The following is a 14,706-nucleotide window of genomic DNA, read 5'->3' as shown; positions in this document are numbered from 1 at the left end:
CTCATCTGCAAAATGGACATGACAATGATACAATAACTATGGGAAGACGGAATTAATAAAGAAGTAAACACTACTGAGCATCTGTGTGCCAGCCTGCACCTCCCTGCCCCACGTCCAACCAGCTGATGACCCCTAGGTACCTCTGAGGTCAACAAAAACGCCTGGACTGAAGAGACTACTGGGTTTGGGTTCAAGTTCTGGCTCCACCCGCTCTGGTATGTTCCCCTCTTCCCCACTCCAGGCTGTCCTCCCCGCCACACCCTCCCTCCTGCCCATGACCGGAAGTCTTTGACCCAGCGCCGGCGGGGGTCCCTGTACCTCTAGGTGCTCCTGGCTGGACCATGACCCGAGCTCTGTCCTGCGGGACCCAGGGCCCAGCTCCACAGAGCGCACCCTCTCAGCAAACTTGAGGGAGTAGAGCGTCTCACTGGTGTTCTTCTCCACAGGGGACACCTAGGGGACACACGAGAGCTCACTCTCCACCTGGCTGGCCAGCTGTCCTCACGGAACTGGAAGGGGCATCAGAGGGAGCTCACAACCAGGGGATTCTAGAAGGCTCCCTGGAGAAGACGAGAAGGAGGGGAGCTGGGGTGGGGTGGGGGGGCAACTTCACCAAGGTGGCTGAAGTGGAGGAAGCTGCAAGCAAAGAGTGACTGTGGCCAGGTCTGTTGGGAAGGCTATGGGGTGGGGGGCACATGTCACTGACTCTGAAGCTGCTGAAGACAAGAGGCTTTTCTCTGCACAGCCTGCGGGCTACCTGGGCTGCAGGGGAAGGAAGGGGGTGGGAACCCCTGTTCTTGGAACTGGCCAAGTCTGTACACACTGATGGCCACACTGTCTGGCCCACCTGAGGCCCTCACCTGCACCACCATGAGGGTCTTGCTGTCCCCGCTGAGCGAGTCCTGCAGCAGGTAGGTGAGCTTGGAGTTGCGGAAGGGCACGTGGCCCTGACGGGAGCGCAAGGCGGCAATGACATCGCCCAGGGCAGACAGCGACTTGTTGATGTGCTGCGCCTCCCGCAGGCGGCTGCCCTCCGCCCCCGACTTGCCCACGCGCTCCGAGCCGGCCAGGTCCACCAGGTTCAGCTTCCCTGTGGGGAGGGCGCGGGCAGGTCAGGGCCGCCCCGGGAGAGGCAGAGGTGGGGGGTGCTCAGGCAGGGCGCTGGGGGTCCTGGCTCACCTGTGGTGCGGAGGCCGGTGCTGCAGTCCACGCCGCGCACCGTCACGATGAGCAGGGCGTGCGAGCGCGAGCTGTGCTCGTTCAGGTTGGTGAACTCCGTGGTGCGGTTGGTGTGGCCGAACTCGAACACCTGGAGATGGGAAGGCCGACGCACCGGCTTTAGAGTGGGGTCTTCGAAATCCCCAGTCCTGGGGCATCCCTATCAGGGGGCGTCACCCGCTACCTCCTCCGCGGGAGGAAACAGGCTCCCAGAGGCCTGCAGACCCAAAAGAGCCTGCATCTGAGCCCTATCCCTCCGGGCGGAGCCAATCCGCTGTGGGCGGAAGCCTCCCAGCGTTGGCCCGCCCAGCTCCTCACCTTGTTGATGTCCTCCACGCTCTGCACCTGGAACTCGGTCAGCCCCGGCACGTATAGCTGCCCGCTGCCATCTGGACACAGCCGGATTTCCAGTTTCTCCTGGGGCTCCTGTCCCAGCAGGTCCCTGAGGGCAGGAAGGACGGTCACGCCCTCCTCCCAGTCTGCCTTCTGCTCACACTTGCACCGCCCCCCCGCACCCCCCCAACCAGCCTGGAATGTTCTCCCAACCATCACACTTCAGGATGCCTTCCTGGACACCAAGGGGCTCAGCCCTTCTCCCTCCCCAGCCCCAGCTCCTCTCGGGCACTCAGTTTGCTGAAGGGCAGAGGCAGGAATGTTCCCCAAAAGTCCTGGGGTGGTGGTAACTCCAGTCCCCATGCTGCACTGAACCCCTGGAGGCAGGGTTCCCCAAGACCCCACTCTCACTTTTCACCACCCAGTGCAGCCTGCAGGTAGGGTGAGGGCACTTCCAGAGGAAAGGAGGGCCTTGGTCTGGGTGTCCCAGGTGGGCTCAGTGGGCCTCCCCCCTCCTGCCTGCTAGTGCCTGGAACCGGTGGATTCTCTGGGCCTAGTCACAACATTCAACTCCCACCTGAGGCCCCCATCTGAGGGCCCTTCACCTGAGGGCCCCTCACCTGAGGACCTCATTGTAGATCTCTGCGGCACTGACGGTGATGGTGTATTCCCAGTCGGACGCTTTCTCCTGCACCTCAGAAAAGAGCAGCCGCAGGGCCCGCTGGTTGATGCCTGGGTTCTCAGGGGTCCCCTGGGGTAAAATCAAGGCCCCAGTGAGCCAGGCCTCTCCCCTTTCCCCACAAAGGCTGACCTGTGCAGATGCTCCCCACCTCCTCTGGCTACCCCTCCCAGGCCGGCCTCCCCAACTTAAGCTGTCACATGCCAGCCTGCCCCCTAAACACCCTCCACCAGCTACAAGCCGCTTCACCTCCTTGGGCCTCAGTTTTCTCACCTTTAAAATGGCCCCACCCTGCCAAGATTGGGCCTGAGACTTAAAGCAGAGCACCAGGTGGAACTTGGCCTGGGCCCTGCACACAGGGCCTGCTGATGGACACCTGGCCCTGCTGGGCCCCCTGGGAGGAGCCACTGGGAATGTGTGACTTCCCTGCTGCTGCCCAGAGTTGGGGCTCAGTGTCAGGTGGGCCGTGAGCCAGGTTCTACGGGAGAGCTGGCAAGTGAACTGGGGCCGGACGGGCTGGCTAGCCTTTCTAGAAACAGTCTGGAGTCCTCACCTGGGCCTCCCTTTGGATGGCACCTTCCACCCCCACTTCCACTTCTGCCACTGGGGCCTCAGTGTCCTCCCCACACCCTCCAGCCCCGTGGCCTCTGCCCCGCTGTCCCCTCTGCCCCACATTCCTCTCTGACTGGCTTCGGTGTCTGCACCAATGTCACCTCCTCAGGGAAGCTTCCTTTCCCTCCAAACACCAGATCCCCCCCCACCTCACTGTTAGTTCCTTGTTCCTGGATGAATTTTCCTCTCTAGCACCTGGAGGACACATGGTGACTTGCCGTGGGCACTGCCATCTCCCCATGGGTGGGCCAGCTCCGCGGGGCAGGCGCTCTGGTCACAGCTGAGCCCCAGGCAGGGTGCCTGATGCACGTGGAGCCTCAGCCTGGATGAGTTGGAGGATGGGTGCCCCTGGTGTCACCTCAACTCTGGGCGCCCCAGACAGAGCTGGGAGCCTAAGGGTGTTGCACACACTCCCCTCAACCACCCCCTCCCCCTTCCCATCTTCTTTTGGCCTGCCTCTCACTAAACAGTCTAATCAATCCCTTCTTGAGGGAAAAGAAGGTCCAGACTGGGGAAGAAAGGCCCACCACGGGAGCCTTCCCAAAGGGTGTCCAACAGCCTGGGCCAGCAGGGCCCTCTCCCAGCCCTTGTTGGGACACCAGGTCACCTGCCCTCCTCCTCTACCTGGAGAATCCCGTAGCAACCCTCAAGAGCCAGGGAAATGCTAACAAACCAAAGACATGCCCTGTGACCAGCTTTCCATTTTTGTCTACAGTCAAAATTCTTCCTCCTCTCAACACCCCTATTCCAGGCCACAGTCCATGGAGGCATGGGGCGTGGGGGGGGGGAGGGGTGGCACACGCGTGGAGATAAGGCCCTGCAAGCTGCAGGTAAGAGCTGGGCACCCCACAACAGCCTCCATTGGCCAGTCTCTCCCGCTGCCCAAGGATCTCCTTGAGGGTCGAGGTCCCCCCTCATTCATCCCGACACGCCCAGAGCCCAGCATGAGCAGCCATACAACAGGAGCCCAATACATGTGTGTGGTTGAAATGAGGGCAATCCTGAGATACGTCACAGCAATCTGCCCTGGACTCTTAGCCCAGGCCAAGACACCTCTGGGGCCAGAGGCTGTTGTCAGCACACCTTCCCCTCCCCCGTACCTACTAGGACCACGCAGGTGTGCTTAGGCAGGGCACCCCCACTTCAGGCCTGGTGCCTTAGGGTTAACACAAATAATTATGGGCTCAGCTCTAAGGCTGTGAAGCCCAAGTGAGGCAAAACACGCCCCACACAGAACCTCAAGACCAATGAGGGGCACCCCCATCAATAGCAGCAAGGGGGCAGTCTTCACTCTGAACCCCTGCTCCACCCAGTGGGTACCCACCTCCATTGTGTATGTCTTGCCAGCACCCGTCTGGCCGTAGGCGAAGATGCAGACATTGAAGCCATCAATGCAGGAGGTGATGAGGGCCTGCACCTCCTGGAACACCTGCAGAGAAGACGTAGGATGGAGGATGTGGAGCTGCCAAGGCTGCTGGCTGCCCCCAACCCCAGCCACCTCCTCCTGACCACTCCCCTTCTTCAGCTACAATATGGCACATGTTATCATGGGCAACCAGCTCCCTGTGGAGGAATTTGTGACTAATGAGTCATTTACACTAGGCATCAGTGGGCAACCTCATTGCCGAAAGACTGAAAGGAAGTCAGGGTAGTAATTACTGCCCACTGGCACCTGAGGAAGGGGCAACCTGGGCCAGGAGCTCAGGAGCCCTCCCCCAGCTTTTCCCCCTCTCAAGGGAGAGGCAGCATGTGCCTGGCACCTCCACTGGCTTGCCTGCCAGCCAGCAACAAAGGACGGGGGCAAAGATAAAGCCTAGCCTGGGCACAAGCAAAACAGGCCTCTCAGGTTGGCCCTTGCAATGTGAGGGAAGAGCAGATGCTGAAAACACCTGGCTCACACAGGCTGCAGGCTCCTCCCTGGGGTCTGCGCGAGCAGCATGGAATCCCTAGAAAGGCCCGTGGGGCTGTTAAAGGTGGTGCTCCTGGCTGGAGAGGCCTGCCTCCACACAAGCCAGGGTCCAGTGGGTGGGCGGGGCCATGTGAGTGGGAGGGGCTGAGAGTGGGTGTGGTTGATTATGGGCGGGGACGGTTGGGTGGGAGGGGCTATGAGGGTGGGTGTGGCTATAAGGATAGGAGGGATCACCCGAGTAGGATGGGCCCAAGAGTGGGTGTGGCTGAGATGGGCGGAGCCACGGGGGGGTTGCTCTAGCTTATACATGCATCTGCCCTTCCGAAGCCCTTTTTGCCTTCCCACCCTCTTCTCTCCTCCAGAGGTAAAGAGAGGGACCTTGTAGCCCTAGGCTTCTCCATCCTGTCTCCCCTCCCTTACGTTTATTTTCGTCCAGCCCTCACCCATCTCTCCCCCTTCATGTGAGGTGTGTCTCTCTGTCCCTCTCTCGGCAGGGGCCACACTCACGTCCTGCTGTGAGGCCTGTGAGGAGAAGACCTTGTCCAGCTCGAAGGAGACAGGCTTTCCTTTGTGCAGCAAGTGAATGATGGAGTCGTCGTCGGGATCAAAGGTCACAGCATTGGTCGCCTCAGGTCCTTCCCCGTCCTCTTTGGTGACTGGCCGGACACGGGCAATCACCCGGATGTTTCCTAGATTTGATGGGGCAGGAGAGATGGGTACAGGCCAGGTCAAGACCAGATTGCCTCCACACTGGTGTCCACTGGTGTCTGGAGCAGGCCAGTGGCTCAAGAGATCCTACCTTCTTAGTAAGGCCCCCAAGGGCAAGGTGGCCCACAAAGCTGTTCTTAGTCATTCACACTATACTATGAATTCATGTATCAATACATTTTTTGCTAAGCAAAGCAACTGAGGGTGGCAGCCTCACCTTGGGGACATAGAGGAAAGGCCAGTTTTCAGAGTTGAGACTTTGCACCTTGCACCCAGTTTGAGTGGGATACCAAAATGGACAACTCATTACACATCTGGACTTCAGTTTCCTCACACACACAATGAGGGGCTTGGATCCCACTAAGCCTAGGAGCTTGTTCTCATTCTAGAAGGGCACTGTGAATGCCAGGACAGAGTCTGGGAATCAGATGGGCTGACGGGACCAGGCAGAAGATGGGCACAGGCAACAGAGCAGCCCCGGGGTTGACTGGGGCACAGATTCAATCACGCCACCCGCCTTGCTTCAAGCCCTTAGAGGGGATCCCAGAGGCTTGAATGAAGAGAATGAAGAGAAAACTCCCCATCACATCTAGCATGGCCCCACCTCCCTCCACCTGTCCACTGCAGCTCACAGTCCAGGTCTCAACCCTGGTTCCACCTCCTACAAGAAGCCCCCTCGACACCCTCAACTCTCAGATATTTAGGAGCTCTGAGAACCCCTCCCCAGCCCAGGTAAAGGGGCACTGATGGGGTTCTCAGGGTGATTAATGATCACTGTCTGCTCCCCTCCACTGAAACTGAAGGGAGCACCATGAGGGCAAGGGCAGGTTCTGTGGGGTCCAGAGACATATCCTCAGTGTCTGGAACAGCATGTGGCACAGGGCAGGTGCTCTCTGGACCGCTGGGCAGTGAACGGGTGCTCTCTCAAGCTTGACCAAGCCCTACATCAGAATAAGTGACATTCTAGCCACCCACCACCCAGTACTTCAATGCCCTGCTCCTCCAACACCTGGCAGGCTGCCATGGGCACGAGGAAAGGCTTCAGAGTTGGATGGATCCAAGGTGCAAAGTTTGTTTACTCGCCATGAAGTTTTGAGCAAATTCCCTGTGACATTCCTGTGCCTCCGTACCCTTATTTACAAAGAGGGCATCACAACAGTCCCTCAAAATGACAGGGCACAGCTCCAAGGACTGGCACTGGGGGCCAAAGGGAAGGGCAGGAGCACCCCCGAGGCAGGTCAGGGCCCCCTCTGCTGGGCACCCCCTAACCCACACGGCAGTCACCTTTCAGCCGCACGAGCTCATTGTGGCACTTTTTACGCAGCTGCAGCTCCCGGCGGTACTTGCGCAGCAGTTCCTGGTTGTTGCTATTGACCTCCTCGATGGCCTGGCCAATCTGGTGGGGGAAGGGCAGTGCCATCAGGGGGCCAGTTCCACCCACCTCACATGCCCGGCCGCTGCCCCCCCACTGACAGCCTGCTCATCGCTGCCTGCCCTGGACTGGGCACCTAAGCTGAGCTGTCACACGTCAGATTTTCCCAATAACCCCTCTGGGTAGGTACTGTAACCAGACCCATTTTACAGAGCAAGAAACTGAGCCCCAAAGAAGCTAAGCCAACCTCAATGTTGCCCTGCTGATGAGCAAAGAGCTGGGACTCAGCCCTCACTCCACAGCACCAGCCCTTGACTACAGGATTCAGTTGGACCCAAATCTCAGCTCTATTCTGAAGAGCTGGGAGACCAGAAGCAACTGGCTCAATGTCTTCGAGCCTCAATTTCCTCATCTGTAAAATGGGAATTCATAGGAGCTGGTGATAAAGATTTCAAGTTCCATTCATAGGGAAAAGAAACAAGATGCAGGCTACACTCACACCTGTTCCCCTTTGTTGGGAGAAAGGGAAGTGCGTGTACATGCACATACATGTCAATAGTTTTCAACATGCTCAGGATACCCTTTAGGGGACATGCTGGGAGAGGTTTCTTTTGAGGAGCGGGCTGGGTGGCAGAGAGAGGCCTTTCCTTTTCATCCAACGCCCATCTGTGAAGTCTGTAGTTGCAACATGTCCATGTATTATTGACATGATTTTTTTATTAAAGGAGAAGAACTATTTTCGAGTCCCCAAATATATGTCTATCCTGCGGAGCTGTCACACAGACTCAAGGAGCTGATGGCTATAAAAGGCTCGGCATGTAGGAGGCACTTTAGAGACGTTGGTTATTCTCATACTGCACAAGTACAGCTTGAAAAAATTAAATTAAACCTAACAGATGTAAAGATATGTGTAGCATGTTTGAGATATAAAGATATGTGTAGCCCATATGGAATATAAAGATATATGTGACGTGTTTGCTTTACAGACTCATAACAAGACAAATATCCAAATACCTACCCTGATCAGACTGTTTTTCCAATGGTCTGAGGACAGCCGTGTGTGTGGTAGGGAAGGGAGCTGCCGTCTGCGGGTTTGTCTGAGTTTGAGAAGGGCGTGGTAGGGGATGCTGTGTCCACCCAGGGGCTCCAGAGCCTCTCCCAGCCCCGCCACCCAGGGCCTGCACTCACCTCGGCCTTGACACTCTTGAGGGCCTCCTGCAGCAGCAGCGGGAAGCCGCGCACCTGACGCTTGAGCCCATTGTAGTCATTGGTCAGGGTCCGCAGTGCTGGCTGCAGCGTCAGCAGGTTGGTCCGGACGCCTATGGGGACACAAAGGGGTGAGAGGCAGATGGGGTGAAGGGCCGTGGTGTGGGGAGCAGGCTAGCGCTCAGCCGGCCGGCTTACCTGCCAGGTTCTCGTGTACCGCCTTCATCTCCACCTGGGCTCTGGCGAAGGCCTCCTCGATGGCCCGGTTCTTGTCCTCCTCCAGGGACTGCATCTCTTCCAGCATCTGCCCGTGGGCCCTCTCCAGCTCCGACTCGTACATGGCGATCTGAAGCCAGGGTCAGGAGCTCAGTGCAATGCCCCATGGGAAGGTGAGATGCCCCACCCCCCACACACACACACATGCACGAGGGAGAGATAGGATGGCCGTCTCTCTCCCCAAAAGGGCTGCCAGCTCCGTGCAGCTACTTCCCAGCATCAGCCCAGCACCATCCAAGGTCCCATAGGCCCTGGGAAGCAGGGGAGAGGATCTCTCATCAGTTATGATACGGACCAGGGTACCCTTCCAAGAGCGTTGTGTGCCAGGCCCTGAGTCAATCTTGCAATGAGGTCAAGCCTCACCGGGAGCTGGGTTCTGCGATCAGACCATTTTACAGATGAACAGAAACTTGCCCTTGGTCACGACGGCCAGCAGGGAGAGGGGGACTGGAACACGGGTCTGTGGGACCCCAGGTGCTCAGCCTCTGCACTGTGCCAGAGTGCGACCCCAGCGTCATGCCGCCCCGACAGCCACGCGATGACCCACACACCTGCGCCCGGAGCTGTGCGGTCAGCTGGTGCGAGCTCTGCAGCTGCTGCTCCATCTCCTTCAGCACCTGCCTCTGCATGGCCACCTGCTCCTGCAGGTGCTGGTTCCGGGCCTGCGACTCACTGAGGGCCTGCTTGGTCTTGGACGACTCTACCTCCACTGTCTTGATGACATACTGCGAGGAAGGGGCGGAGGGGCAGGCACACAGAGGTGTGTGGGTGCCTTGCCCTCACCCTGGGACCCTGAGGGGACCCTCAGGAGCATCCCACTAACATCCCGCAGAAAAAAACTAGAGGAGCCCTGAGGTCTTGGCTTTCCAGAATGCTGCAGGGGCCTCCTGGAATCTTCTCATTTTCACGAACCCACGAGGAGCCTGGCTGTGGCCCAAGACTGGGCACAGAACAGACAAGGAGGGCAAAGACGAGAGCAGAACATAGTGAAGCATCACATCCATGCCTGGCTCATAGCAGGCACCCCAAGCCTCGGTTGCTGGACGCCTACATGGCCTGACCCTGGACAGCAGGAAGGGGAAGGGGCCAGGCTGAGTGCAGACCTGGAAGGATTCCTTCAACCCCTTGCACCTACTTATTCACCAAGACAAGCCTGTTCTACGTCTGGCCGTCCTGGGCTCCAGAGACCAGTGCCGAGGCACAGCCCAGGTGCATACAGCAGGCAGCCACCCAGCCCCGGCTCACCTTGATGGGCGGTGACTGGGCGCGCAGGCTGGCGATGGTCTCGTGGCTGTCTCGCAGGCGCCGGCTGAGCCTCTCCTCCTCCTGCGCCTTCTCAGCCAGGCAGTCCTTGAGCCGCAGCTCCACCTCGGCCAGCCGGTCGGTCTTCTGCTGCACCTCCAGGTTCAGCTCTGACAGCAGGCCTTTGTTCTCCGCCACCTCCAGCTGTAGCTGGGACAGTCTGTCGCGGAGCTGGGCGCTCTCCTGCAGACGGACAGCCACAGAGGCATGGGAGGTGGGGATGGGTCAGGTGTGAGACCAGCAGGCAAGAGTCAGCGTGAGGAGCTGGGGTGACTGCTGGGAATCAAGCCCCCTGTCCCCCGACCACACTGGTCCTGGGCCCACCTGGCTGTGCTCGCAGCCCGTGCAAGGGGCCGCCGGCTTGGCCCTCAGCTCCTGCAGCTCCGCCTCGCAGCGCCGCATCTCCTGCCTCAGTCGCTCATTCTCCACCATCAGCAGGTCCCGGTGCTTCTCCAAGTCGGTGCCTCCCTGCAGAGAGCCAAAGTCGAGGTGGGGGCATGTGGCCAGGGCAGGTGGGGGGAAGGATGGGGCAGCGGGGAGGCAGAGACAGTACAGGGTGCAGTGGGCAGAGGGCCAAGATGGGGAGGAAGAGAGAAGGAGTAAAGAGAAAGAAAGGCCGGTGATGGACGGAGAGAAGAGAGAAGGGGCTCCAGAGAAGATAAAGACAAAGATGAGGGCAGAGGAGAGAAGAGATGGAGGAGGGTGGTGAGATAGGAACGGCTCCTGGCTACACCCCAGCCCTCTCATTCTATTTTCCTGAGTGTGAAAGTAACAAGGAAAGTCATATTTATATACACAGAGATCACACTCCTGCTTTACATCAGCAAACAAGTATTAACCTCCCTCCCATTATGGGTCATGCAAGCTCGTGGTGATAAGTACCCTGGAAGCTTCTCCCCACCCCTCAGCCCCGTTAGGATGGCGTTGTTGGGCTCACCAGCTCAGATCGAAGGCGGCTCACTTCCTGGGCCTGGCTTATAAGCTTCTCCTTCAGATGTTCCACCTGCCAGCACAAAGCCAGGGTGGTAAGCCTGGTTCCTCACTCCCAGGCCTCTCGCCCAACCCCATGGCCCCAGCCCTCCCTGTGTTCATACATCAGACCACACCTGAACTCCAGATGCAATGCACCTGACCTGGTCCTGACAGCTCTCAGCACGCTCTCCCATCACAGAACCGGCCAGCTTGGGCTCTCAGGAGTCCAGGGAGCAAATGCAGAGAAGTGACCCCTGGGCCCACTCCAGGGGCAGCTTGACAGGGGCCTCAAGGGGCTGACCCTCAGGACACCTGCCTTGCCCAGACCCCTGCCCAGGCCTGTAGCTACTTTTGTATTTGTAACTTTATATCTTTTTTTTTCTTAAAAGGCCTCCAAATTGTATAAACTCCAGGTACTACAAAATGTGGATTGGTCCTTGTCCAGCCCCTAGAATTTTCCACTCTGAGTGGTTCCTGGGGAGTCTGTCTGTGGAGACACCAGCCTGCCAGTGACCAGCACAACTTTAGGATCTGCGTCCACCCTGGCTTCCAGTCTGCCTTGCCGGAGAGCCGTGGGATGTGCACTCCATCAGGAGGTGAGGGTGACCTGGTTCAGCCAGAGCCCAAGGAGGAGAAACCAGCCCCCAGAGAGCAGGGTTCCAGGGGGGCTGCCTGTTCTCCCCGCAGGCCTAGACCCTGGTTCCACATCAGCCTGCCCCCAGGAACTCTCCCCTTGGAAATAACCCAAAATGCAGATGAGGACTTTGGCACCAGCATTCATCAGAGCACGTGTAGGGATTTCCCTGCAGAACATTCTGTGATGACCGCAGGGAACCTTGGGAAAGGTACCGTGAGAGAGTCAGGCTTCCTCCACGGAGATAAGGAGATGCAGTTTACACAAGCAGGCCACAAAGCCTTGGGCTGGCTATTACTACACACCAGGAGACAAAGCCTACTGCCTACAGGGTCCACCAGCCAGAAAAGCAGGTGAAAGGCAGAGCAGGAGCAGACGCCCAAGATCCAGCTGAAGAAGGTGGGAGTGCGGCGTGAGGTGGGGACACAGGCCCAGTGTTGCCAAACTTCTGACCTTTCAAGCGAGGCCAGACATGGGGATTTTCAGGTTGTGCATATTAAATCTCCCCACTACGTATGGCTGAGATGTCATCAACAATCGGTTGAGCACAAGCTCAGAACCAACCATCTCCTGGGGCTGGAGAAGGCAGCTGAACCACAAGTTGGTCTCTGCTTCTCTGAGCGGGTTGGGGGAGGAACTGGGTAACAGGCGTGACCCCACCTCCGAGGAAAAGACCAGTGACACCAGCGAGCTGCTCCCTTATAGTTGAGGAGGTGGAGTACAAGACCCAAGACCCAGAGAGGGGTTGGGAGGACCAACCTGGCTGCCCAAAGCCTGCTGGCTGGCAAGCAGGTGACTTAAGGGAGGGCACCCAAGAAGGTCACCTCTGTCACCTGCTCCACCAGCACATTCCTTCCTAGCAATGCACGGGACGTGGACCAAGGCAGGTAGCAAAGCCTATGCCACTTCTCTGCCCACTCCAACGCCCCCTTCTGTTAAGAGCCTGACACACAGAGCGTTCAGTCCCTTTGCCCTAGAGGGGAGTTTGAATAAAGCAGCCTATCATTCCTTAGTCATGAAACTGGCAACAACCTGAATGCCCAGCATCAGGGGACTGCTTAGGTGGGTCACGGTAAATGCACTCATACACTACTGTGTAATTGTTGCTTATATGCTTATCATGAATTTTAAATGATGTAGGGAATGGCTCCTCAATGTATTAAGTCAAAGAAAAATACAAAAACAAAATTGGATTTGCAATACAAGAAAGTAGAGGGTGCTGGATAGCAGGATTATGTTTGACAGACGTTTAGCACTTTGCAGTAATTTTCAAGTCTCAAAGAATATATATTTCTCTTGCACTCCTCCCACCCTGAAATAGGTGGAGTCCACCTCGTTTTGAAAGGTTGGGGTCTCCCACCTCCCTCCCCTTCCTCAGAAATCACCCAGTAAGATCCACTTGCCCCAAGTTGGGGCACAGAGTCGGTGCCCCAACAGACTGCTTCCTTGGCACCGGGCTGGGGGTGTTCAGACCTTGTGTGTCCCCGACGCCACTGGCACTCAGATCCAGTGCAGAGAAAGTGGGGGTTTCCAGTGTTTACCTGAGGGGGGTGGTCAGGATGCTTACCTGCCACCTGCCTGCAGCCCAGTTCCTATTCTCTTCTTACATCACAATCGGAACTCTAGGAGCGCCAAGCCACTGTCTGGAATTTCAGAGGGGTACCCCCAAAAGGCAGAGGCTGCCCTGGGGGCCCAGGCTAGGGGTGAGGTGGGGCATGAGGAAGAGGCTGTAAAAGGCTCCTCTTGTCAGAGATGTGAGTCCCTCATCCTCTCCCGGTTTGTGTCGGGCAGTGGGGGACACACCAACACCGCTGGTCAGGCAGCAACCACCCCATGGCGTGCGGTGGCTGCGCCCCAGTTGGCCAGCTCCACTAGGGGCCTGGGAATGAAGAACACGCGCTGCCCAGGCGCAGGACCCCTGCCCGCCACAAAGAGGGCTCGGCTTTGGGGGGAGCCACGGGGAAGATGGCAGCTTTCTCCCAGCCTGGGAGATGGAACAGGTGAGTCCCTCAGAGTCAGGGAAAACAGTGGGCAATGGAGACAGAGACAGGAGGCAGGCTCAGAGCAGAGACGGGGAACTGAGGGTGAGCCTGACCAGAGGGCAGAGCTTCCTGTTGGAGGGGGCCCCACAGGGCCCCCCTCCGCCCACCCAGCACAGCTCTGAATCAGCAACCATACCGGCATCTGTACACAAAGAGGGTTCAAAGAGTCAGCCAGAGGGCCAAGCAGGCTCCTAACAGGCTGCAGTGACGACCCCCAGAACAGCACGCAGGCAACCCCAGGCTGAGAAGGGACCAGGCTGAGTTTGTGCAACACTCTCCCTGGGGCTTCCCAGGTGGCACCAGTGGTAAAGAATCTGCCTGCCAGTGCAGGAGACATAAAAGACACAGGTTCAATCCCTGGGTTGGGAAGTTCCCCTGGAGGAGGGTATGGCAACCCATTCCAATATTTTTGCCTGGAGAATCCCAGAGGAAATACAGTCCATGGGTCGCAAAGAGTCGAACACGACTGAAGCGACTTAACATACACACACTGCCTGAGCTCAGTCTCCTCGTCATCCAGAGAAACTGAGTCACAGGCCTGGTGCAGGGCAGCCTCAGGGGAGACCTGGGAGATGGGGCCCGTCTGCTGACCTGACGCCAACCCATAGTTACATCTCCCAGCAGAAGCAGGCTCAGCAGAGGGTGGGGCTGCTCGAGCTGGTCTGCGTTTTCCCAGTTGTCTGCACCTCTCAATGCAGACAACCTACTGATTACCTACCCTCGACCTCCCACCAAGCCTGGCCCTCCATCATCAGCTGTCTTTGGAGGAACAGAGGGCTGTCCCAGTGGCGAGACCAAGGGGTTCCTGAGCTGGGAAAATGAGAGGGCCTGCAATCCAGACAGCCCCAAGGAAACACAGTCCAGAGGCCTGAGGGGCAGCCCCGGGAAGCATACTGTCTTGCCCCCAACACACTCCCCATTCCACAAGACCTAACTCCTGGCTGCCTACATATGTGACCAATGACCAAGCCTGTCTGGCTACGTCCACCCACCCTGCCTCTACTGCTGGGTTTTCACATGTGAGTTCTCTGCCACCAAGGGTCACTGGGATCATGGACTCTCAGGCCGGACTTGCCCAGCTTTCTAATACAGACATTGCCCTAATGTGCTGGACAACCATGGATATGTCTCAAGTCCACCATGCCTCTCTCCATATCCTTGGCTGTAGAGTGAGGCTACCTTACCGAGGAGGTCTGGAGGATTAAGTCAGATTACAAGAGATAACATATATGCAAAGTGCTTAGGACAGGGCCCAGCACCGTAATGAGTTCTATTAACAGAATGAAAGTTCAGATAGGCAGAGATATTTGTCTATTGTGTCAGCGGTGTACTCCCAGTGCCTAGAATGGCAGCTGGTATACAGTAGGTGCTCAGTAAACACATATAGAAGAGTGTTGAATGCCTGAGTGAGTGAGCTGAAAGGCAGGGCACGGGGCAGCAAAG

General features: G+C 57.7%; 1 protein-coding gene across 6 annotated transcripts in view; it reads right to left on the bottom strand.

Annotated features, from left to right (window-relative positions):
* Nucleotides 1-14,706, bottom strand: part of KIFC3 (kinesin family member C3) — a 34,604-nt gene that overhangs the window by 1,564 nt on the left and 18,334 nt on the right. For all 6 annotated transcript variants that reach the window (XM_027516439.1, XM_027516440.1, XM_027516438.1 and 3 more), the window contains 14 exons: nt 10,553-10,618; nt 9,940-10,083; nt 9,559-9,798; nt 8,865-9,038; nt 8,236-8,383; nt 8,020-8,150; nt 6,744-6,855; nt 5,259-5,440; nt 4,167-4,271; nt 2,172-2,302; nt 1,537-1,660; nt 1,180-1,309; nt 861-1,090; nt 319-453 (listed from right to left, as the gene is read on the bottom strand). In XM_027516439.1, coding sequence (XP_027372240.1) covers nt 319-453; nt 861-1,090; nt 1,180-1,309; nt 1,537-1,660; nt 2,172-2,302; nt 4,167-4,271; nt 5,259-5,440; nt 6,744-6,855; nt 8,020-8,150; nt 8,236-8,383; nt 8,865-9,038; nt 9,559-9,798; nt 9,940-10,083; nt 10,553-10,618 — 2,052 coding nt within the window. The remainder of the gene's footprint in view (nt 1-318; nt 454-860; nt 1,091-1,179; nt 1,310-1,536; nt 1,661-2,171; nt 2,303-4,166; nt 4,272-5,258; nt 5,441-6,743; nt 6,856-8,019; nt 8,151-8,235; nt 8,384-8,864; nt 9,039-9,558; nt 9,799-9,939; nt 10,084-10,552; nt 10,619-14,706) is intronic.

This window comes from Bos indicus x Bos taurus, chromosome 18 (genome assembly GCF_003369695.1).
Source record: "Bos indicus x Bos taurus breed Angus x Brahman F1 hybrid chromosome 18, Bos_hybrid_MaternalHap_v2.0, whole genome shotgun sequence".
Taxonomy (NCBI): domain Eukaryota; kingdom Metazoa; phylum Chordata; class Mammalia; order Artiodactyla; family Bovidae; genus Bos; species Bos indicus x Bos taurus.
The sequence above is the reverse complement of the archived record's forward strand: the minus strand, read 5'-3'. Positions and strand labels throughout refer to the sequence as shown.